Source organism: Somniosus microcephalus, chromosome 3 (assembly GCF_052327205.1).
Source record: "Somniosus microcephalus isolate GS21.2 chromosome 3, FLI_Smic_1.0, whole genome shotgun sequence".
NCBI lineage: Eukaryota > Metazoa > Chordata > Chondrichthyes > Squaliformes > Somniosidae > Somniosus > Somniosus microcephalus.
The window spans coordinates 185,036,268-185,059,542 of NC_140989.1; the positions used below are offsets into that span (position 1 = coordinate 185,036,268).

The 23,275-nt window shown below is 49.4% G+C and overlaps 1 protein-coding gene across 1 annotated transcript in view; it reads left to right on the forward strand.

The window, feature by feature from the left end:
- unc93a (unc-93 homolog A) overlaps positions 1 to 23,275 on the forward strand; it is a 225,391-nt gene that overhangs the window by 56,075 nt on the left and 146,041 nt on the right. Inside the window, exon 3 of the mRNA XM_085982017.1 lies at positions 14,821 to 15,050. Within this exon, the coding sequence (XP_085838143.1) occupies positions 14,821 to 15,050 (230 nt within the window). The remainder of the gene's footprint in view (positions 1 to 14,820; positions 15,051 to 23,275) is intronic.

Here is a 23,275-nt window from a genome sequence, read left to right on the forward strand (position 1 = left end):
TGTGATTATCTCTCTGCCAAGTTGTGATAAATGGCAGTTAGAAAGATTACTTGTAAACATCTGACTATATAAGCTGTGTTTTTATGCATCTCTCCACTTCACCTGATGAAGGAGCAGCGCTCCGAAAGCTTGTGATTTCAAATAAAGCTGTTGGACTATAACCTGGTGTTGTGTGATTTCTTACACAACTGAAAAGTCCACTTGCCAGCCAACTACCAAGAATGGGCAAGATGTGAAAGTGGTGTAAAAGAATAATACATATGTGGCTCACATGTAAAAAAGAAACTTAACATTATAACTTACCCATGTTCCTCCCTGCCCCTGCTTAAAACCTCTCTTCTGTAACCTTTTCCATTCTGATGAAGGGTCCTCGACCCAAAACGTTGACTCTGTTTCTCTCTCCTCGATGCTGCCTGACCTGCTGAGTGTTTCCAGCATTTTCTGTTGTTATTGCAGATTTCCAGCATCTGCAGTATTTTGCTATTGTACAAATATTTGCTCTTCCTTTTCCAACACTTCTACGAGGTTCAACCCTTGTGGCTTCAGCAGAGGTAGAGGCAGGCTGCTCAGATCCCTGCTCTGACAGCTGGGATGCTCTTGGCCGATGTCCTCTGCATTTTGGAGCCCATAAGGATCCCGCCAAAGACTGCTCCACCTGCACCTGTGCAGGGGCAAACTCGGACAGCAGGAGATGAGGCAACATGTAGGGTACTGACTTGGGTGGGGGGGGGAGGCGGCAACGGGTGAGAAGTGGAAGCGCTTTGAGCCTAGTCCCCGCTTCCATGTCCCCTTTCACCATCATCCCTCTCCTGGCCCAGCCGCACTTCACTGCTAGCAATGAGCTGGAGAACTTTGCAGCAGATCAGCGGGGCGATGAACAGCCAAGGCTAGGGTACCCATCATTCTATTTAAGGTGGCATTCATAGTGCGCAAGTCATCGGCCACTCTTTCCATGGACGAAGACATCATCCCAAAAGTCTGCGACATCATACCACTCATGCCTGAGACGGCCTCCTCCAATCTCTCTGCAAGCATGCACAGTGTGGCTGGAATGCCTGCTATTACATTGTACATTCTCTGCTGCTGCTCCAGAACTATCCTCTTCGTCGACTGTTCCAGAGGTACAGCATCTGCGTCCAGCTAAGCAGAGCTTAGAGCGCCTTGTGCCCTCCGACGCGGACACTCTCCTGTCCCTGTCTCCACCAACTGCTCGTGCAAATTTGTGATGTGTGAGTCACCAGGTGAAAACCCAACTATCTTGCCTTACTGGTCCCACTGAAGTGTGAGTATCTGAGCTGGTGCATGGTATGCAAAAGTCCTGTGACAGTGCACGCTCAGAGGGAGTGACCTCTTCTGAGGAGTCGCCTTCATCGGCCAGCTGGACCACCTCCTGCAGGACGCGTGAAGACCCTGTGGGAGATTAAAGACATGAATGAGTACTGTCAAGATAAGAAAGTTTGAAGTTATCACTATGCACATGGTCATATTTCACTCACTGTTGACATCAAGTCAACATGAGTGAGTGTTGTATGCAATATGGCTGTCTGATATTTAAGTCACCAGGTAGCTGTGAGGCCACCATCTCCCCATCTCTGATGGCCAGGCACGTCAAGACGCCACTGGTTTCCAGCGCTTTCTTCTCTGTACTTGTTAGCTCGGAGATGGTTGGAGGGCCACCTCCAGTTCTCTGCCTCTCCCTCATGTTCTGTGCTCTCCTCTTGTAAGGAGGGAAAGAGTGAGAGTTATGGCATGTGTTGAATGGCTGGATGGAGAGCATTTGTTGATAGTGACTATGAGGGAGAGGCATGACATTTGCATACGGATGAGGGTGAGTATCAGTGGTGGATGGACAGATGGGGATGTGAGGAAGTGCATAGACAGCGAGGGATGGGTGTACCTGCAAGGTAAGTTGGTGTGAGGAGTGATCTGCTGGAGTAGGCTCAAGAAGGCAGACTGAGTGGGTTGGGGTGATACACCCATCAGGATATAGGTGAATGCACCATTGTTCTCCTCTTTCCTGTCCTGCTTAGGCCATTGAACTGCTTCCTACATTGTATCCACGAGTATGGCACCACGCTCGTGCTGCTGACCTCTTGTGCCATCTCCAACCATGCCTTCTTGGTATCCCCAGCCGGCTTCTTCCTCCCATCACTAGGGATCAGTACATCCGTCCGGGTCCTCACAGCCCCCAGCAGCACATCCAGGGAGGCATCAGTGAACCGAGGCTCAACCTTTGACCTTCTGGACTCCATTCTGTCACTTCATTCTTTTTGGCTCCCAATACCAAACTTCTCCAAATTACATGTTTGGAGTGTCGCTTTAAATACTAGAGTTGAAATCGCGTCACGCGGGTCATCATCAAGCCCGCTGACGCTAATTAGTTGGGAAACCCAGAAGTTATGTGGAAATGCAGTGGCTGGGTTAAAAAGCCACTGACAGGTGCACTTCATTGACCACAGGCAGAAGGCACCCAAGGGCAATAGGAGAATAGGCCAAAGGAAGAGGCCAGCCAAAACAAACATGCTGTTCTCATAGAGGAAATCTTACCTTGAGTTTCACATTTGGTTGTTGCATTAACAGCTGTCTACATATTAACATAGAAACATAGAAACATAGATGATTGCAGCAGGAGTAGACCATTCGGCCCCTTGAGCCTGCTCCGCCATTCAATGCGATCATGGCTGATCATCCAATTTCAGTACCCGGTCCCTGCTTTCTCCCCATATCCCTTGATCCCTTTAGCCTTAAGAAATATATCCAACTCCTTCTTGAATATATTTAATGTATTGGCCTCTACTGCCTTCTGTGGTAGAGAATTCCACAGGTTCACCACTCTCTGGGTGAAGAAATTCCTCCTCATTTCTGTCCTAAATGGCCTACCCCTTATCCTTAGACTGTGACCTCTGGTTCTGGACTCCCCAACCATCGGGAACATCCTTCCTGCATCTAGTCTGTCCAGTCCTGTCAGAATTATATAAGTTTCAATGAGATCCCCTCTCATTCTTCTAAACTCCAGTGAGTACAAGCCCAATCGACCCAATCTCTCCTCATACGTCATTCCTGCCATCCCAGGTATCAGCCTGGTGAATCTTGGCTGAACTCCTTCCATGGCAAGAACATCCTTCCTCAGATAAGGCGACCAAAACTGCACACAATACTCAAGATGTGGTCTCACCAAGGCCCTGTATAACTGCAGCAAGACATCATTGTTCCTGTACTCAAACCCTCTCGCTATGAAGGCCAACATACCATTTGCCTTCTTAACCGCCTGCTGCACCTGCATGCTTACCTTCAGCGACTGGTGCACAAGGACACCCAGGTCTCGTTGCACTTCCCCTTCTCCCAATATATTGCCATTCAGATAATAATCTGCCTTCCTGTTTTTGCCACCAAAGTGGATAACCTCACATTTATCCACATTATATTGCATCTGCCATGCTTTTGCCCAATCACCCAACCTGTCCAAGTCATTCTCGGCATCCTCCTCACAGCACACACGCCCACCCAGCTTTGTGTCGCCTGCAAATTTGGAGATATTACATCTAGTTCCCTTGTCTAGATCATTAATATATATTGTGAATAGCTGGGGTCCAAGGACCAATCCCTGCTAGTCACTGCCTGCCACTCTGAAAAAGACCCGTTTATTCCAACTCTTTGCTTTCTGTCTGCCAACCAGTTCTCTATCCAAGTCAATACCTTGCCCCCAATCCCATGTGCCTTAACTTTACACGCTAATCTCTTATGCGGGACCTTATCCAAATACACCACATCCACTGGTTCTCCCTTATCTATTTTACCAGTTACATCCTCAAAAAATTCCAGTAGATTAGTCAAGCAAGATTTACCTTTTGTAAATCCATGTTGACTTTGACCGATCCTGTCACTGTTTTCCAAGTGCTCTGCTATTACATCTATATAATGGACTCTGGCATTTTCTCCACTACCGATGTCAGGCTTATCAGTCTGTAATTCCCTGTTTTCTCTCTAAAACCTTTTTTGAATAGTGGGGTAACATTAGCTACGCTCCAATCCATGGGTACTGTTCCAGATTCCATCGAATGCTGGAAGATGATCAGCAAAGCATCAACTATTTCTAGGGCCACTTCCTTAAGTACCCTAGGATGTAGATTATCAGGACCTGGGGATTTATCGGCCTTCAATCCCATCAATTTCCCTAACAACATTTCCCTACAAATACTGATTTCTTTCAGTTCCTCCCTTTCATCAGACCCTATGTTCCTCGACATCCCTGGGAGGTTATTTGTGTCCTCCTTTGTGAAGACAGAACCAAAATATGTATTTAATTGATCTGCCATTTCTTTGTTCCCCATTATAAATTCCCCTGATTCTGACTGCAAGGGACCTACGATTGACTTCACCAATCTTTTTCTCTTCACATATCTATAAAAGCTTTTACAGTCAGTTTTTATGTTCCCTGCAAGCTTACTCTCATATTCGATTTTCCCTTTCTTAATTAATCCCTTTGTCCTCCTTTGTTGAACCCTAAACTGCTCCCAATCCTCAGGTTTACTGCTTTTTCTGACCAATTTATATGTCCTCTCCTTGGACCTTATGCTATCCCTAATTTCCCTTGTTAGCCATGGCTGAATCACCTTTTTGTTTTATTTTTATGCCAAACTGGGATGAACAGATTCTGCAGTTCATTCATGCGGTCTTTGAATGTTTGCCATTGCCTATCGACCGTCAACCCTTTGAGTGACATTCCCCAATCAACCCTACCCAACTCACGCCTCAGACCATCGTAGATTCCTTTATTTAAATTTAGGACCCTAGTCTCTGAGTCGACTACTTCATTCTCCATCTTAATGAAGAATTTGATCTTATTATGATCATTCCGACCCAAGGGGCCTCGTACAACAAGATTGCTAATTAATCCTTTCTCGTTACATAATACCCAGTCAAAAATGGCCTGATCTCTGGTTGGTTCCTCGACATGTTGGTCCAGGAAACCATCCCTTAAACACTCCAGGAATTCCTCCTCCACAGTATTGTTACTAATTTGGTTTGCCCAATCTATATGTAGATTAAAGTCACCCATGATGACTACTGTGCCCTTAATGCACGCTTCTCTAATTTCCCTTTTAATGCCATCCCCAACCTCCGCATTACAGTTTGGAGGTCTATATACCACTCCCACTAACGTTTTCTGCCCCTTAGTATTTCTCAGTTCTACCCATACAGATTCCACATCATCAGAGCTAATATCCTTCCTTACAATTGTGTTAATCCCTTCTTTAACCAGAAATGCTACCCCACCTCCCTTTCCTTTTTGCCTATCTTTCCTGAATATTGAATACCCCTGGATGTTGAGTTCCCAGCCTTGGCCACCCTGGAGCCATGTTTCCGTAATCCCAATCAAATCATATCGTTTATCTCTATTTGCGCAGCCAATTCATCTACCTTATTACGAATGCTCCTCGCATTAAGACACAAAGCCTTCAGGCTTGTTTTTTTAACGCTCTTAGACCTATTAGAATTATTATTTACTCTGTCCATGTTTGATTTAAACTGTTGATTTCTCTGACTGCCACTTTTGTTTTTCTCCTTCCTATCTTTTGCTTTTATCCTTGTTTCCCTTTACTCTGTCCCCCTGCTCAGGTTCCCAACTCCCTGCCATTTTAGTTTAAACCCTCCCCCAGAGCACTCGCAAACACTCCCCCTAGGACATCGGTCCCGGCCCTGCCCAGGTGCAAATTGTCCGGTTTGAACTGGTCCCACCTCCCCCAGAACCGGTTCCAATGTCCCAGGAATTTGAATCCCTGCCCCTTGCGCCATTCCTCTAGCCACGTATTCATCTGAAATATCCTTCTATTTCTACTCTGACTAGCACGTGGCACTGGTAGCAATCCTGAGATTACTACCTTTGAGGTCCTATTTTTAAATTTATCTCCTACTCCCTATATTCCGCTTTTAGGACCTCATCCCGCTTTTTACCTATATCGTTGGTACCTATATGCACCACGACAACTGGCTGTTCACCCTCCCCTTCCAAGATGTTCTGCAGCCACTCTGAGACATCCTTGACCCTTGCACCAGGGAGGCAACACACCATCCTCAAGTCTCGTTTGCGGCTGCAGAAACGCCTATCTATTCCCCTTACAATAGAATCCCCTATTACTGTAGCTCTACCCCTCTTTTTCCTCCCGTCCTGTGCAGCAGAGCCACCCCTGCACAGGAAGGCTGCTGCCTTCCTCTGATAAGCCATCCCCCCCAACAGTACTCAAAGTGGTGTATCTGTTTGAGAGGGGGATTGTAGTGTATGTACCTTTAAGAGAGAACTACTTTTATAGCTCCTGTATACTGTAGTACCGGCAGTGACCACACCTGTATATAAGCCCTGAGCAGGCATCTGTACTGTTAGTTATTAGACTACCCTCATCCAGTAAACACCTGTTGATTGTTGACCTGCTGTCTCCGTTTATTTATTGAAGAACACCATACCTTAATATTCACGGATGTAATAGTGGTGACGAGGTCGATTCGAACCTACCTGCAACTCTGAATTTCCTCCCATGGATTCGCTCCTGGAGGACAGTGGAAGAAAGTCGAGGCCAGAAGCACGGGCGTCGACCAGGAGCAACTGCCCAGTCATCCGGCAGAGAGTGAGCATCGCAGGGGAGGCTGTTGAGAGCTGGGCTTGGTTCTCCAGCCACAACGATCCAGCAACAGGCTGGCAACAGGTACAGTGCAGACCCTTCCCGGACAGCGGCGGCTGGAGCCGACCGACAGCACAGAAAAGGCCGAGCAGCATCGACGGGGCAAAAGAGAGGGTAGAGCGCACAGGGCGCAGCCGGGGGTTGAAGACCGAGCGGTGTCGACGGAAAACAAAAAGAGAGAGAAGGTAAAGCACAGCCGGGGTTCAGGACCGAGCTGCGGCAACGAGAGAGGCGCACAGGAAAACGCGCAGAGCGCAGCCAGGGCTCAAGGGCTGAGCAGCGCCCGCGGGGGAAGAAAGGAAGCGTGGGAGACGCCATTTGAGCCGCGGAGAAGAAGGGAGAGCGCAGGAGATGCCATTTTTGAAGCCGCAGCGGAGAAGAAGGGCGAGCGCGGGAAGATAGGGAAGCGCGGGAGACGCCATTTTGAGCCAGCGGAGAAGAAGGGAGAGCACGGGACACGCCATTTTAGCCAGTCGAACCACACCCAGGGATGCCGAAGAGTGGCAGTGTCACAGAGTTCGACAATGAAGTCGAAGATTGGGCGACATATGTGGAACGCATTGAGGTGTACTGCAAGGCGAATGAAGTGTCAGATGCCAGGAAAGCACTGGTTTTGTTGAATTCCATGGGTGCAAAAACGTATGGCTTACTGCGAAACCTAATAACCCCAGAGAAGCCAGTGGATAAGGATTTCGCAAACATAGTGGAAATCCTACAGGACCACTTAAACCCCACGCCGCTGCTGATAGCAGAAAGATTTAAGTTTCACAAAAGGAACCAGCATAAAAACGAAAGTAATGCTGAGTATTTAACGGAACTGCGCAAGCTATCAAAACACTGCCAGTTTGGAATGGGACTAGCAGATACGTTAAGGGATAAGTTTGTGTGTGGGCTTCAAAGTGAAGGAACCCAGAAACGGCTTCTATCAGAAAAGGATCTTACGCTGGACAAGGCTTTCAGCATGGCAGTATCACATGAAGCAGCCGCACGGGGCGCTGCAGAGATACAACGGAGTCCGCAAGAATATGGCACCAATGAAATGTCATATGGAGCAGGGAAGTGTTATCGCTGCGGCAGAACAACACATGACCAGAAGGATTGTTGGTTCAAGGACCAAGTGTGCAGACAGTGTGGAAAAGCAGGACACATAGCAAGAGTCTGCAGGTCGGGGAAGAAAACCAGCAGCAAGAAATCTCCACAAGAGAAGTACAGAAAGGTACATAAGGTGACGGAGAGTAGTTCAGACAAACAGAAAAGTGATACAGACTCCGGAAGCAAGGAGCTGGGTTGTCTGAAACTACATAATGTAATCAAAATGGAGGATCACCAGACTATCTGGGTCACGCTCAAGATAGACGGAGTCCAAGTGAAAATGGAATTGGACACAGGATCAGCCCTAACAGTCATAATCCGAAGGGACTACAAGCGGCTATTCTCACATATACCCATGAGAGCTACAGAGATTGTCTTGACGACGTACACGGGGCAAAAAGTCTACCCCAAAGGAAAAATAAGGGTGAACGTGATATACAACGGCCAGGAAGTACCAAAAATGGACCTATGTGTATTGGCAGATGGAGGACCACCACTACTAGGACGTGAATGGATCCGGAAGATGCAACTGGATTGGCATTCCATTCAGGCACTGACGGTAGAGGCCAAAAAGGATGACGACGTCACACCTGGACGAATGTCAAAAATGCTAACTGACGCACAAGAAGTGTTCCAGGAGGGACTCGGAACACTAAAAGGCATAACAGCGACGATTAAAATAGAGGAAAATGCAAGCCCAAAGTTTTTTAAGGCCAGACCGGTGCCTTATGCAATCCGCCCAGCCGTCAAAGCAGAGCTGGAAGGTTTGGAACGTTCAGGAGTACTGTCCAAAGTGGACTGGAGCGAGTGGGCTACACCCATCGTTCCTGTAATGAAGAGGTCGTTGAGTAATACGCCTGGGGAACCAAAGAAGGTTCACATCTGTGGGGACATTAAGGTGACAGTGAACCCAGTCCTTAACACGGTACAATATCCGCTTCCGCGGATTAAAGATATTTTCGCCTCGCTATCTGGAGGAAAACGCTTCACTAAGATTGATCTGGCCCAGGCGTACCTGCAAATGGAGGTAGAAGAAGCCTCGAAACAATACCTCACGATCAACACTCACAAAGGTCTCTACCAATACAACCGGCTGGTGTTCGGGGTAGCATCGGCTCCGGCTATTTGGCAAAGGGCAATGGATCAAGTCCTGCAAGGGATTCCAGGGACCCAGTGTTATTTGGGTGACATCCTGGTCACGGGCAAAAATGACAGTGATCACCTCGCCAACCTGGAGCAGGTGCTCACTAGATTGAAGGAATATGGGCTACGAGCTAATCGCCACAAATGCGAGTTTTTCCAGATGCAGATCTCGTATTGTGGCCACGTTATTGATGGAGAGGGGTTACATAAGTCCCCTGAGAAGATTGAGGCAGTAGTCAAGGCTCCAGCGCCGGAAAATGTGTCACAACTGAAGTCGTTCCTCAGGCTGGTGAACTACTACCATAAGTTCTTACCAAATTTGTCTACAGTATTACACCCACTGAACACCCTACTGCAGACGGGGGTACCATGGAAGTAGAATGATGAAAGTAAACGAGCTTTCCAGAAGTGCAAAGAATTGATCACATCAAAAGAGGTGTTGGCCCATTTCAACCCAGCACTACCAATTCGGTTGGCGTGTGATGCATCATCCTATGGTATTGGAGCGGTTCTGTCGCCCAAATTCCCAGACGGGTTGGAGAGGCCAGTAGCCTTTGCGTCTCGGTCACTAACCTCAGCCGAGCGCAACTACGCCCAGATTGACAGGGAGGCCCTCAGCCTAGTATGGGGAGTAAAAAAGTTCAACCACTATCTGCACGGGCAGAAGTTCACCTTGCTGACTGACCACCAACCACTTGTCTCCATCTTTAATCCAAAGAAGGGCGTTCCGGTGATGACTGCGCAACGGCTACAAAGATGGTCCCTTTTTCTCGGGGCGCACCAATATGAAATCGAGTATAAGGGCATGAAACAGCATGGAAACGCTGATGGGCTATCACGCCTACCACTGCCTACTGCGGAGGAAGCACCAGCAGTGGACCCTGTCGAAATATTTTATTCATCGATAATTGAACGTTTGCCAGTAACTAACGCGGATATAGAGAAGGAGGCCCGAAATGATCCGACACTGTCTCGGGTATATGATTTGACGGTGAAGGGATGGCCAACACATGGCGACTCACTGTTGCCAGCATTCTCATCCAGAAGAGAACAGCTGTCAGTATGCCAGGGGACAGTGATGTGCGGATCCCGAGTGGTAATTCCACCCAAGTTAAGGGAGAGAGTGCTCAATGAGCTTCACGAAGGCCATCTGGGAGGGGTGAAAATGAAAAGCCTTGCAAGGGCTTATGTGTGGTGGCCGGGAATCGATCAACAAATCGAGGACCTAACAAAGAGCTGCTCAGGATGCCAGAAGGTCCAAAATGCACCACCACATGCCCCTCTACACCCATGGGAGTGGCCCTCCTCTCCATGGTAACGGGTGCATATTGATTTTGCTGGTCCATTCATGGACTCAATGTTCTTAATAGCAGTGGATGCGCACTCGAAATGGCCTGAGGTGATCAAAATGTCCTCCACCACTACGGAGAAAACGATTGCAGTCCTACGGACCATATTTGCCAGGAACGGCTTGCCAGAGCAGATTTGCTCTGATAACGGACCACAGTTTGTGTCCGAAGAGTTTCGGAAATTTATGAGAAGGAATGGGGTAAGGCATTACACATCCGCCCCGTATCATCCAGCCACAAATGGATTGGCTGAGAGGTTCGTACAAACCTTTAAAAAGGCAGTAAGGGCCATGTGCGATGACGGCATTCCACTGCAGCATAAGGTGGACATTTTCCTGTTAGCCTACAGAAATGCGACACATGCAGTTACCAACCAGACCCCGGCCATGATGTTCTTTAACCGAAGGTTGAGATCTCGTCTGGATTTGCTCAGACCAAATGTGCGAAGAAATGTTGAGAATAAGCAATTCCAGCACATCAATGAGAAGCCGACAAGGAGCTTCAATGTAGGACAACCAGTCTTGGCCCGCGACTACTGAACAGAGAAATGACAACCCGGAACGATATGCACACGGCAGGGGCCACTAATGTACACAGTGGATGTCGGGGAGAACATTGTGAGACGCCATGTCGACCAGATCCTAGCGTCACAGGAACGAGTCAACCCCATGTCTAGTGTACCTGGTGATGAACCTGACATACTGGTAGCATCTACCCCAGAAACAGTAGCACCGGAAACTGATGAACTAACCGACGACAGGGGGCCAGAATCCCCTCCGCACCAAGAACAAGACACTCAGGAAAGGCGCTATCCAGAAAGGATCAGGAAGCCGCCCCAAAGACTGAATCTATAAATGGACTATTTCAGTTACTGTGCATGTTAAAAGTGTTAACTGTTATTTGAATGTTATGGTACTGTTAATCTAAAAGGGGAGGAATTGTAGTGTATGTACCTTTAAGAGAGAACTACTTTTACAGCTCCTGTATACTGTAATACCGGCAGTGACCACACCTGTATATAAGCCCTGAGCAGGCATCTGTACTGTTAGTTATTAGACTACCCTCATCCAGTAAACGCCTGTTGATTGTTGATCTGCAGTCTCCGTCTATTTATTGAAGAACACCATACCTTAAGATTCACAGATTTAATAGGGATGTCCACAGGGGACCCCTGCACTACCTGCCTGTGCCTAGTACTCTGTCTGTTGGTCGCCCATTCCCTTTCTGCCTGTCCAACCTTTGCCTGCGGTGTGACCAACTGATTAAACGTGCTATTCACGATGTCCTCAGCCTCGCGAATGGTCCAGTATGAATCCAATCGCAGCTCCAGCGCCGCAATGCGGTCTGCCAGTAGCTGTAGCTGGACACACTTCCTGCACACATAGTTGTCAGGGACACAGGAAGTGTCCCTGAGTTCCCACATAGCGCAGGAGGAGCATACCACGGCACCGGGCTCTCCTGCCATGACTTACCCTTTAATTAATTGCAATTAAATTAAATCAAATCCATCCCACCAATTACACTACAGTTAAATAGTATATTTGAGGGCCCTGGTTTATAAACATTCCCCGCTACACCACAGAGACTTTAGAAACTATAAACCACAGAGTTAAAGTTTATATAGAGAGAAATACTCACCAACCAATCACTTACCTGCTTTCTGGTGACGTCACACTTTGATTACTTTTTACTTCTCTCCCTCTGAGACTGGAGATTGGTAAAACTACCTGGTCTCTGGGGCCTTTTTATAGTCGCTGCTCCGCGATTCCCGCCGAGATTTCACCTGCTGACGCACTGAGGCCTACCTGAGCCTCTGGGGCCTTTTTATAGTCGCTGCTCCGCGATTCCCGCCGAGATTTCACCTGCTGACGCACTGAGGCCTACCTGAGCCTCTGGGGCCTTTTTATAGTCGCTGCTCCGCGATTCCCGCCGAGATTTCACCTGCTGACGCACTGAGGCCTACCTGAGCCTCTGGGGCCTTTTTATAGTCACCGCTCCGCGATTCCCGCCGAGATTTCTCCCGCTGACGCATTGAGGCCTACCTGAGCCTCTGGGGCCTTTTTATAGTCACCGCTCCGCGATTCCCGCCCAGATTTCTCCCGCTGACGCATTGAGGTCTACCTGAGCCTCTGGGGCCTTTTTATAGTCACCGCTCCGCGATTCCCGCCCAGATTTCTCCCGCTGACGCACTGAGGCCTACCTGAGCCTTTGGGGCCTTTTTATAGTCACCGCTCCGCGATTCCCGCCCAGATTTCTCCCGCTGACGCACTGAGGCCTACCTGAGCCTCTGGGGCCTTTTTATAGTCGCCGCTCCGCGATTCCCGCCCAGATTTCTCCCGCTGACGCACTGAGGCCTACCTGAGCCTCTGGGGCCTTTTTATAGTTGCCGCTCTGCGAATCCCGCCGAGATTTCTCCCGCTGACGCACATATTCCCCCTGCCTTCCACAAATATGCCATTGTCTAGAAACTCTTCCCTGCGTGCATCAAACCATCTGATGAAAGCCACTCCCAAACCTTGCTAAGAACAATGTCAATATGCACAATTGCAAGAGTTCTCTGATATTTTTAGATTAAAAAAATATTTGCTGCATCAGAAGGAACCATGTGAAGATTACAGCAGGCTAGGAATAAATCTCAGTGCGTTAAATCAGCCCACTGAAGGAAGCACCTGGAATAGATCTGGTTGGGGAGTTGAGGAGAGCAATCAGATTGAATAATGTCACTGCAGGGACCATGGGGAATAGAAATGTCATCAGAACTTAAAAAGAGATGGTAGGTACAGCCAACATGAAAAGAGATGGGGGGTGAAATTGGGTGCCTTTGCACCTCCCGTTAGCGCCCCTGGGGGATGCTAACGGGGCGCAAATGGTGGAAAATGGTGTCTGAGATGTACGCGCCCACTTCCAACGGGAACAGCGCCCGATGCCATGTTGGTAAAGGGGTTTGCGCGAGCACACCCAACGACCACCGGTAGCACGCAGAGCAGGTAGATTATGATGTCAATCAGTGTCCCGTGCAGATTTGATGCCGACACTGTCATTTTCAAATGCCATGCTCCATCCTACATCCTGTCTTAACCTCGAACAGCTGAACATGACATTAAACAGCATGAAGAATAGCCCCATCAATGCTATTTGAAGGGATTATGAACTATTAGTTGCTGGATTATTTCTTCTGGTGCAATTGCATGTGTTTTTTGAGCTTTCCTATACTTGCTTAAAATTTGAATAGTCTACAGGGAGTGGTCTGACTGATGCTGAAGTACTTTTTTGTTCATTTAAAAGCTTGTGTTGAAACAAGATGCTTCCAGACATGGGTGGCCTGGTAGGCCTTCCTCTTGGAATTGAGCATGACTGGGAAAATGAAGAGAGGCCACGCAGAGCAGAACAAGCTGCTAGAAGAGGGAGGAGGAAGAGAGGGAGAAGGGCTCTCAGCAGGAAGCCATATTCATCAAGAAACTTTGGGGAGCAATTCTCTTACCTCAAGTGAGGACCAATATTTGAGATGTCTTCGCTTCACTAAAGAGGTCACGAGTGAAATCTTCTAACTGCTGAAGCCATAACTGCAACCTCAAAGCAGGGCAAGGACAGCATTGCACAGGGCTGTCAAGGTGACCATGACTCTTAACTTTTATGCATCTGGCTCTTTCCAGGCTGCTGCTGGAGATATAAGCAACATCTCACAGTTTGCAGTGCACTGCTGCATAAGGGAGGTCACTAATTCTCAATACACAGAGAGACAGCTTCATCTCATTCCCTTTTGCCAGAGACAAGCAGACGGAGCAAGCACGAGGGTTTGGATGGATTGCAGGCTTCCTCATGGTCCAGGGGGGGCATTGATTGCACACACATTACCTTGCGTGCACCTCATCTGAACTGTGCCATTTTCCTGAACTGAAAGAGATTCCATTCCCTTTCCACTCCAAACAACTGGACAAATTCTTGTTGGTGACTTTGGCAGTATAATTATGTTAAGATGAGTCAACTCAACCTTGGCACATTAAAGGTTAATATAATAGTGGAACATTTGAAATATTTGAAAAAAAATTACAGTTTTAGGAAATCATTTAAATTATTCCACCAATAAAGAATGTTGGTTGGGGTTGCTTAGTGTATCTATATTGTTATACTCAGTTGATATTACTAATGAATAACTTATAACATTTATATTTATCCTGAAAATTGTTCTAGTACTAGCTCAATTACAGTTGGTGTGTGTGTTTCCCTTTGGATGTCTGAAATTGAACATAATGCTTAATTAAATGGGTACTTTTCAAATCAGCACCTATGATCAGCACTGTTAAACAGATGTAATCTATTGTAATTTTCCATGTTTGTAAAATAACAAACATGACAGGGCAAGTGTCTACTGTTAGGTGTAAACGTAGAATATGCTAGTCCAGGCATACTTGTTTTGCAAAACCAAACCTTGTACAGGAATAATATAAATTAATCAATCCTTGATGTGAATTATGAATATATGATATAAATCATAACAGCAATGAATAAGATGTTAAAGGTTAGTCCTAGAGTTATAATGAAGATATTGTTCTTCACAGGTACACACTTATTCCCTCTGCAATAATCCTTGGATTAGGAGGAGCTCCACTTTGGTCTGCTAAGTGTACCTATCTTACCATTTGTGGTAACCATTATGCAACGGATAACAATAAGATTCCAAAAAATATAGTGAACCACTACTTTGGGATTTTCTTCCTTATATTTCAGTCATCAGCTGTTTGGGGGAATCTAATGTCTTCATTAATATTTCAATACTCTACTGATAAAGGTAAGAAGACATACTTGTTTGGAAGTATGATAATATATGCTGCATTGTTATTATTTATTAAAATAAATGGGTTAATGCTTTTGTGAAAAGCAGAGAGAAGAATTTGGTATGAGCACATTACGCATCGCTGACTATAATTTCTACTTTTATCTCTTTAGAAAATGTGCTCAATTACTCTGTGGGACTTAAGTTTCTGGAATATGTCAATGATTTGTGGGCTGGTGTCAGCTGTGGCTCAGTGGGTAGCACCCTCGCCTTTTGAGTCAGAAGATTGTGGGTTCATAGCCCCACCCCAGAGACTTGAGTACAAAAATCTAGGCTGATTCTCCAGTGCAGTACCTAGGGAGTGCTGCACTGTCAGAGGTGCTGTCTTTCGGATGAGACGTTAAACTGAGGCCCTGTCTGCTCCCTCACACCTCAGGACAGGGATAAAAGATCCCAGGGCACTATTTTGAAGAAGAGCAGGGGAGTTACCCCCAGTGTCCTGGCCAATATTTATCCCTCAATCAACATTACTGAAAATAGATTATTTGGTTATTATCACATTGCTGTTTGTGGGAGTTTGCTGTATGCAAATTGGCTGCCGTGTTTCCTACATTACAACAGTGACTACACTTCAAAAGTACTTCATTGGCTGTAAAGCGATTTGGGACATCCGGTGGTCGTGAAAGGCGCGGTATAAATACAAGTCTTTTTTTTTAATGGCAGTATATATAACAGGATGGATTCTGCTTGTTTGTATGTTACAGAGTTGGAGGGACATTTGAGAATATTAAATTAATGAGGGAATGTCAGCACTCTCCCCATGTGCGATAACCCAGAATCCTCCCTCCATTCAATGCAAACATATGGGTCTAGAAATTTGATTGTGTAGTGCCCGTTGTTTGGACTCTATGGATGCCGTTTTGGGTTGAAAATGGTGTCCGAGCACCACGCACCCAATTCTTGTGCGGGCTGCGCCGGATGCCAACTTGGTGAGGGCGGTAGTGTTGGCGCTAGGAGCGTGCACCAGATGTAGAGTAGGCAGATTGTGACATCAATCAGCGTGCAACACTGATTTGACACCAGAGCTGCCATTTTCGACATCAACGCTGGAAGTAACGCCCTGTGTTAACCTCGCACAGCTGAACATGCGTTCAGCAGTTACAAGGCCCTCCTACCAGCAATATTTAAAGAGATCATCAACCAATCTTAGGTCAGTTGCTGATATATTTCTGCTGGCTCTGTGTAAGTATTTGGAGCTGTCTAGAGTTGTTTAAAGTTGGTGAGGTAACAGGGAGTGGTGCTGCAAGTGGAGAAGGCCTTGCTTCTGACTTCAAGGGTTCTGGTCAGACCACTTGCTCCCAGTCATGGGTGCTCGAGTTGTCATCCCCCTTGGCCTGCAGCATGGATGGAGCAGAGGTAGTGAAGAAGAGGACAAGCTGCTCACAGAGGGAGGAGGGGGAGGGGGAGAAGGGCTCTCAGCAGGAGGTCCTACCCACCTAAGGTCTTCCAAGCAATTCTCTTACCTCAGCCTGAGCCAGGAGCAGTGTGTGAGGTGTCTGCACTTTATGAAGGTGGTGCTCACAGAACTCTGGCACCTCTTCCAACCAGACCTGCAGCCTTACACTCGTGGCTGTGAAGGTGACCGTGGCCCTGAATGTCATCACGTCGGGATCCTTCCGACGGGCGACATCTGCAACATCTCCCAGTTCGCTGTCCACTGCTGCATAAGAGAGATGACAGAAGCTGTTTATGCCAGGAGAGGAGACTTCATTGTCTTCTCTCTGACCATGCTTAGCACATCATGATGCTGAATACCCGGTATCCTGGCAGCAGTCATGATGCATTTATTCTGCACCAGTCTGCTGTTCCCTCAGTCCCTTTGAGCCACTAAGTCAAACCAGAGGTTGGCTACTGGGCGACAAGGGCTGTCCGCTGACCACCTGACACATGACTCCACTCCACAACCCAACCACATGTGGCCAGCATACATACGAGAGCCATACTGCCACATGAAACATCATAGAGCAGACCATTGGGGTGCTGAATCAACGGTTCTGCTGCCTGGACCACTCTGGATCACCGATTCGTAGTGTTCTACTATATCCTCTCCAACCTGGCCAGCATGAGGGCACAGCCCTTGCCACCAGGGATACCGCCACCAGCCCAGGAGGAGGAGGAAGCAGAAGGAAGGAGGCAACCCAGATGGCCCCTTCCTGGGCGGGATATTTGGGATTGAATCATCCGCCTGCGGTACAAGTGAACGCAACCCCAGTTCCCTATTCAATATTAGTTAGACACTGTGGCCTAGAAATTCCGTATCGCCACGTTTGGGGCGCGATAGTTGAGCGTGCGCTAAATTTAGCGCCTGGCGCAAATTATCGCCACCTTCAGCGAAATTGACTTGCTTCGCCTCAAGAGGTTCTTGGTGTGCTAAAGCAGGCGCTGCACGGCTGTCCTAAGGTGCTAAGCCGGAGAGGCGAGGCGCTACCACCGAGGGCGGACGCAGCGCATGTGTGGCCAGTTAGCGATTGCAGGCAGACACGCTGGCGCTGGTCACCTCTTAAAGGAGGAGGGTCAATTTGGCTTGCAGCCATGCCCTGCACATTGGAGCCCTGATTCTCGGCCTGGACAGACCTGCTGTGACATTGTAACGCCTAGGACCATGGAGAGGGCCAGGGAGCGAGTGCAGCGGTTCAGTGAGGGGGCCCTGAAGGTTCTGGTTGGCGCAGTGGAGCACAGGCGATCTATCCTGTTTCCGGACAGTGGCAGGAGGCCGCTGCCCAACAAATATCGAAAAGCTTGGAGGGATGTGGCACACAGAGTGACCTCCAGCAGCATGGTACCTAGGACCCCTGTGCAATGCAGGAAGAAGTTCAACGACCTCACTTGGGTTGTCAGGGTGAGTACCCTTTCCAGTATCCTCTTCATCCCTGCATGTGCACCTCACTTTATGGCCAAAGGGTCCTGAAAGCCCCAATGCCCAGCCCTCATCCAACACCTATGGGCCTTTCATGAAACTCACATGCACATTCACCACTTTACACACTGTAAGGGCTATTCGACCATGGGAGGCAGTGCAGCCAAGATCAGGGCTTCACACTGTAAGGGCTATTCGACCAAGGAAGGCAGTGCAGCCAAGCTCAGGGCTTCACACTGTAAGGGCTATTCCACCATGGGAGGCAGTGCAGACAAGATCAGGGCTTCACACTGTAAGGGCTATTCCACCATGGGAGGCAGTGCAGCCAAGATCAGGGCTTCACACTGTACTGACAGCCCGTCCTTTCTCTTGCAGGGCAAGATGGCGCACAATAGGAGGCAGCAGCAACGGACCAGGGGAGGCCGTCCTGAACGTAAAGACCTCAGCGATCTGGAGCAGCGAGTGGAACGGATTATGGCAGGCCGGATGATTGGCCCCATCGCCACTGGAAATGCCGACCCCGTTCTGGACAGCAATGGTAAGGTCATCACCTTTTTGACCTCTCTCCTTCCACTTGTGCCTCACACCAGCATCCTTTGCTACTATCGAACCAATACAGTACATTGCAGCACTCATGCCTCCCTCACTGCTGCCCTGTCCTCACGTTAAAGCAACTCTTGTACCTCCCTGCTTTCAGATGCTGATTCGCCAGGTGAGGAGGCGGCCCCTCAAGCTGCCACTGTGAGTGATTCTGAAGGCGAGGAGGAGGAAGAGGAAGCCGGACCACCAGTGCCACCCTCAGCCGAGGCAGCCCATGGCCATAATGGGGACACGTCTTCCCTGGAGGGGAGCAGGGGGGAAGGGTCTGAGGAGGGTGAAGCTCCGGGGCCCAGTGGGCTGCAGCAAGGCGGGGGGGTAGGGAAGCTTGGCGGCCTTCTCCCCGGAGGGAGAGTCTGGACTCCAGTCCTGCTACAGTGAGCGCAGAAGAGGTGCGGCTCCTCGCTGAAATGGGCGCCCAGGCGGAGCACAGGCACACTGAGCTCATGGCTGCAGTGGCAAGGATGCCTGACTCCATAGAGTCACTGGCAAGGAGTGTACAGGAATTCGGGGCAGCACAGGCAAGGAGTCTGCAGGACCTCAGTGCAGCACAGGCAAGGAGTCTGCAGGACTTCGGTGCAGCACTGGCAAGGAGTCTGCAGGACTTCGGTACAGCACAGGCGGCTTCCACGCAAGTGCTTAGTCATGCCATGCAGTCAGTGGCTGGTCTGATGCAGACACAGATTAGGGCCACACGAGCACTGACTGCTGCCACCCTCGCTGGATCGGGCAGGATTCGCCGGGGCCCTCGCCGCGCTGCAGCAGGCCAGCAGTCTGTGCTTCAGCAGATTGCTCCGCATGTTTCAGTGCTGCCCTGTGCGAGTGCCAGTGTGTCGTCCGACCAGGGAGTGCCTGTGCTCTGTCAGGATGCCAACATTCCTGCTGCCAACACTGTCACTCCTCCACTGCAGCTGCCACCACCCGTTTGATAGACTGCTGCCGCCTATGCAGAGTTGGAGCAATCAGCAGCCGGGCCCTCCAGGCCCAGAGCTGGTCCAGGCCATCCCCCAAGGGCATCTGCCGACTCACTTTCTGACACTCAGCAGTCTTCCCCCAGCCTTGCTGCAGCCACTGGGGTCCCATTGCGGAGGAGCTGCAGGGTGGGAAGGGGCCAAGCTCGCAAGCGAAGCAGATCACCCTCGCAGGCCAAAAAGTAGGAGGTGTGGCAAAATGCTGTGAATTTTTTTAGTGAAGGCCGAGGATCATGGTCATTTTTGGTTAACTCTTTTGTTCATTGTCTCCAGGTTTTGTTGCCTTGACCAGCTCAGGGTTTGCAGAATGGTTCCATTCATGTTCTTTCAATGGCACAAGCCATTCCCTCAGAGGGGGCCTAGAACCTACTTGCAATAAGCCGCTGACGGACAGCCCTTGCACTTTGTGCCTCCCTCCTGTCTTGGTGCTCCTCCTCCTCCTCTTCCTCCTCCTCCTCTGGTGGTCCTCCAATGTCTGCTGGCAGTGGCTGAGTCCTGAGGATAGCCAGGTTGTGCAGCATGCAGCACACTACAACGAAATGGGAGACTCGCTCAGGCGAGTACTGAAGGGCTCCCCCGGAATGGTCCAGACAGCGGAACCATTGCTTTAGCACGCTGATTGTGTGCTCAATGATGTTCCTGGTCGCTTGATGGCTCTCATTGTGTCGTTCTTCAGCAGGGGTGCTGGACGCACGGAGCGGGGTCATCAGCTAGGTGCACAAAGGATAGCCCTTGTCCCCGAGAAGCCAACCTCCTGGGTGAGCCGGGGCTTCAAAAAGGTCTGCCACAAAAGTCTGCCGCAGGATGAAGGCATCGTGGCTGCTGCCTGGAAAGCAGGCATTGACAGCTAGTATCAGCTGTCTGTGGTCACACACCAACTGCACGTTCAACGAATGGAACCCCTTCCGGTTGCGGTAATCCTCGGCATTCCCTTGAGGTACCCGCAAAGCCACATGCGTGCAGTCAATGGCGCCCTGGACCATGGGGAAGCCCGCTATTCTTGCAAATCCCATTGCGCGCTCTTGCTGCTTGTCCAGGGTCATGGGGAAGGAAATGTACTGATGTCTCCTTTTGAAGAGGGCATTCGTGACTTGGCGGATGCAGCAATGCACCGCGAACTGGGAGACATTGGCAATGTCCCCAGTAGCGGATTGGAAGGAGCCGGTGGCATAGAAGTTGAGAGCCACTGTCACCTTCACTGCCACCAACAGAGACGTCCTGCTCCTCAGCTGAGGCTGCAGATCTGTCTGAAGCAGGTAGCAGAGCTCAGTGACCACCTCCCTGCTGAATCGAAGCCTCCGAATACACTGCTCCTCAGACATGTTGAGGTATGAGAACTGCTGGCGGTATACCCTGGGAGGGTAAGGCCTCCTGTGCCGACGCCCGTTTGCCCTCCTCCATCTGGCCATGATTGGCACTGTCTCTCGGCGTCTCTGAGCCCTCTCAATGCAATGGAGAAACCCAACGTTTCCACCCATTGCAGCCCCCATAATATGTAGCCACTCAAGGCTATGGCACTGAAAAATCAATCCAACTGCAAAGTTCTGGGCTGAAGCCAGAAGTACCTGTGCGAGCGCTGAGTCAATGCAGAAAGCTTTCTCCCTTTGTCTCTCTGCAAATCTCTCTCTCACACAGAAGGAGTGGTCCAAAAATGGCTACCACTAAGAAGCCAGGAAGAGCCTCCTTTAAATAGCGCCCCCCAGCCCCACAGCGACTGGGAACCGTTCCAGTCAACCAGTTGCTGGGAGCGCCAGGCGGAAAGAAGGGGGGCGCCACTGAAGTTCCGGTTCGGGGCGCACCAAGGGCGTTGCACCATGAAATGACGTAAGGATCTGCGCGCGCAGCTGAGCGGGCGTTGCGGTTTTGCGCCGCCGCTAAATATCTGCTCAATTTCGCGAGAGGCGCAGGTCTCGCCGCGCCCGGGCGCTAGTCGCTTCGCGCCCCACTTATCGCCCTCTTAAGGCGTTAGCGGCTGGCGCTAACAACTGAATTTCTCCCCCTGTACCTTCCCTCTGTTACTGACCATCACAGCATCCTCTTGGCCACAAGGCTGAAATAAAAGCCACCACAAAGCAAACATTCCAATCAAACTTTATCCATCTATTCATCCAATATTACATCAAAAAATCAACTAATCACCCTTGTGCATTCCCTTAATGTTTATCTTTTGTGTACCTTTGCCTATTCTATTGCTCCTATGCAGTGCTTCCCCAGTGGCTACAGCATGGCTGGTGGAAGGCTGCTGAGTTTCAGTGGGGGAGACTGCAAATGGCCTTGCAGGACGACCTCGAAGAGCTCTGGGCCTAGTAGGCACGGCTTCGGACTTGCACCACCTTGGCATGGGTGGCAGCAGTCTGGGCTGACTGGTTCACAGGCAACAGCAAAGCCACTAGTGGAGTGGCAGTAGTGGGAAGACGAATGCTGTCATCCTGAAAGAGGTCTCCACGGATCCATTGCCACTCACCTGGGGCAGCGCCTCAGCAATCCTAGTAATCTGTTTGAGTACAGTTTGCTGTGACACCCTGCAAGCTCCTTTCCACATTGGTAAATCCAGCCATGATGGCAGCAGTCTGTGCTTGCTTGGCAGCAAGCTGAGCTTGCATGGTAACTACAAGCTGCACTGCAGTAACTTGTCAAGGCCTCTTTGACAGCACCTCCTAAACCCGAGATATCTAACACATAGGAGGACAAGGGCAGCAGGCGCATGGGAACACCATTACCTCCAAGTTGCCCTCCAAGTCATACACCATCCTGACTTGGAAATATGTCCCCGTCCCTTTATCGTCGCTGGGTCAAAATCCTGGATCTCCCTCCCAAACAGCACTGTGGGAGTACCTTCACCACACGGACTGCAGCAGTTCAAGAAGGGGGCTCACCACCACCTTCTCAAGGGCAATTAGGGATGGGCAATAAATGTAGGCCATGCCAACGATGCCCACATCCCATAAACGAGTAAAATAATGTAAAACAAGCTGAGCTTGCATGCCTTCAGTCAGAGCTTCCATTGCAGTATCCAGACATTGGGTGGCTACTGCTTGTGCTGCAGTGGAAGCTGAGGCTTCGGCCATCAGACACGGCATGATGGTTGGGTCCACAAGTACGTTAATGGATCTGCCCACCCCTTCCACGCTGGAAAAGATGGGCTCCAAGCTCTTCCCAAAGCCCTATGCAATGCTGGAGCTGGACTCCTCCTTCTGGCAGTCTGTTGTTGTGGGGGGGGGGTGTAAGCAAGAAGTGCATGCTTTAACCATGTGAAGATTGTAAATCAGAAGAGATTGTGAGATGAGGGGGAAGTGGGATGTGAGAAGGAGGATAATGTCTGAGGATACTGGCATCTTCTATTTTTTCAGCCCCGCCGCTGGCCACGGGCTCAGCCATGCCCCTGCGAAGAATGGCCAGCACCGTCTCCTCCAAGTGGGGGGAGGTCATGCAGGTGTCCCCAGACAGCCTCCACTGCTGGCACCGGTTTTGCACCACCTTTTCCTGCAAGAGAAAGGGAAATGTGTCAGTGAGTGTAGTGCAATGTGTTAAGGTGATTTACTCGTCATGGTTAAATAGCTTACAGTGTGTTCAAGCTGTGAGATGTGGGTTTGAGGCTTGCAGCAGTGGTAAATGTGTGCAGTTGAGGTGAAGCTATGAATGTGTGGTCTGAGTTCTGATTGATAGAGATTGTTGGTAGGTGAGTAATGGGGGGTGTGGTGCATTGAGCAGTGTGTGAGGCCAGTAGTACAGATGGTGGGATATGGCATTTGAAG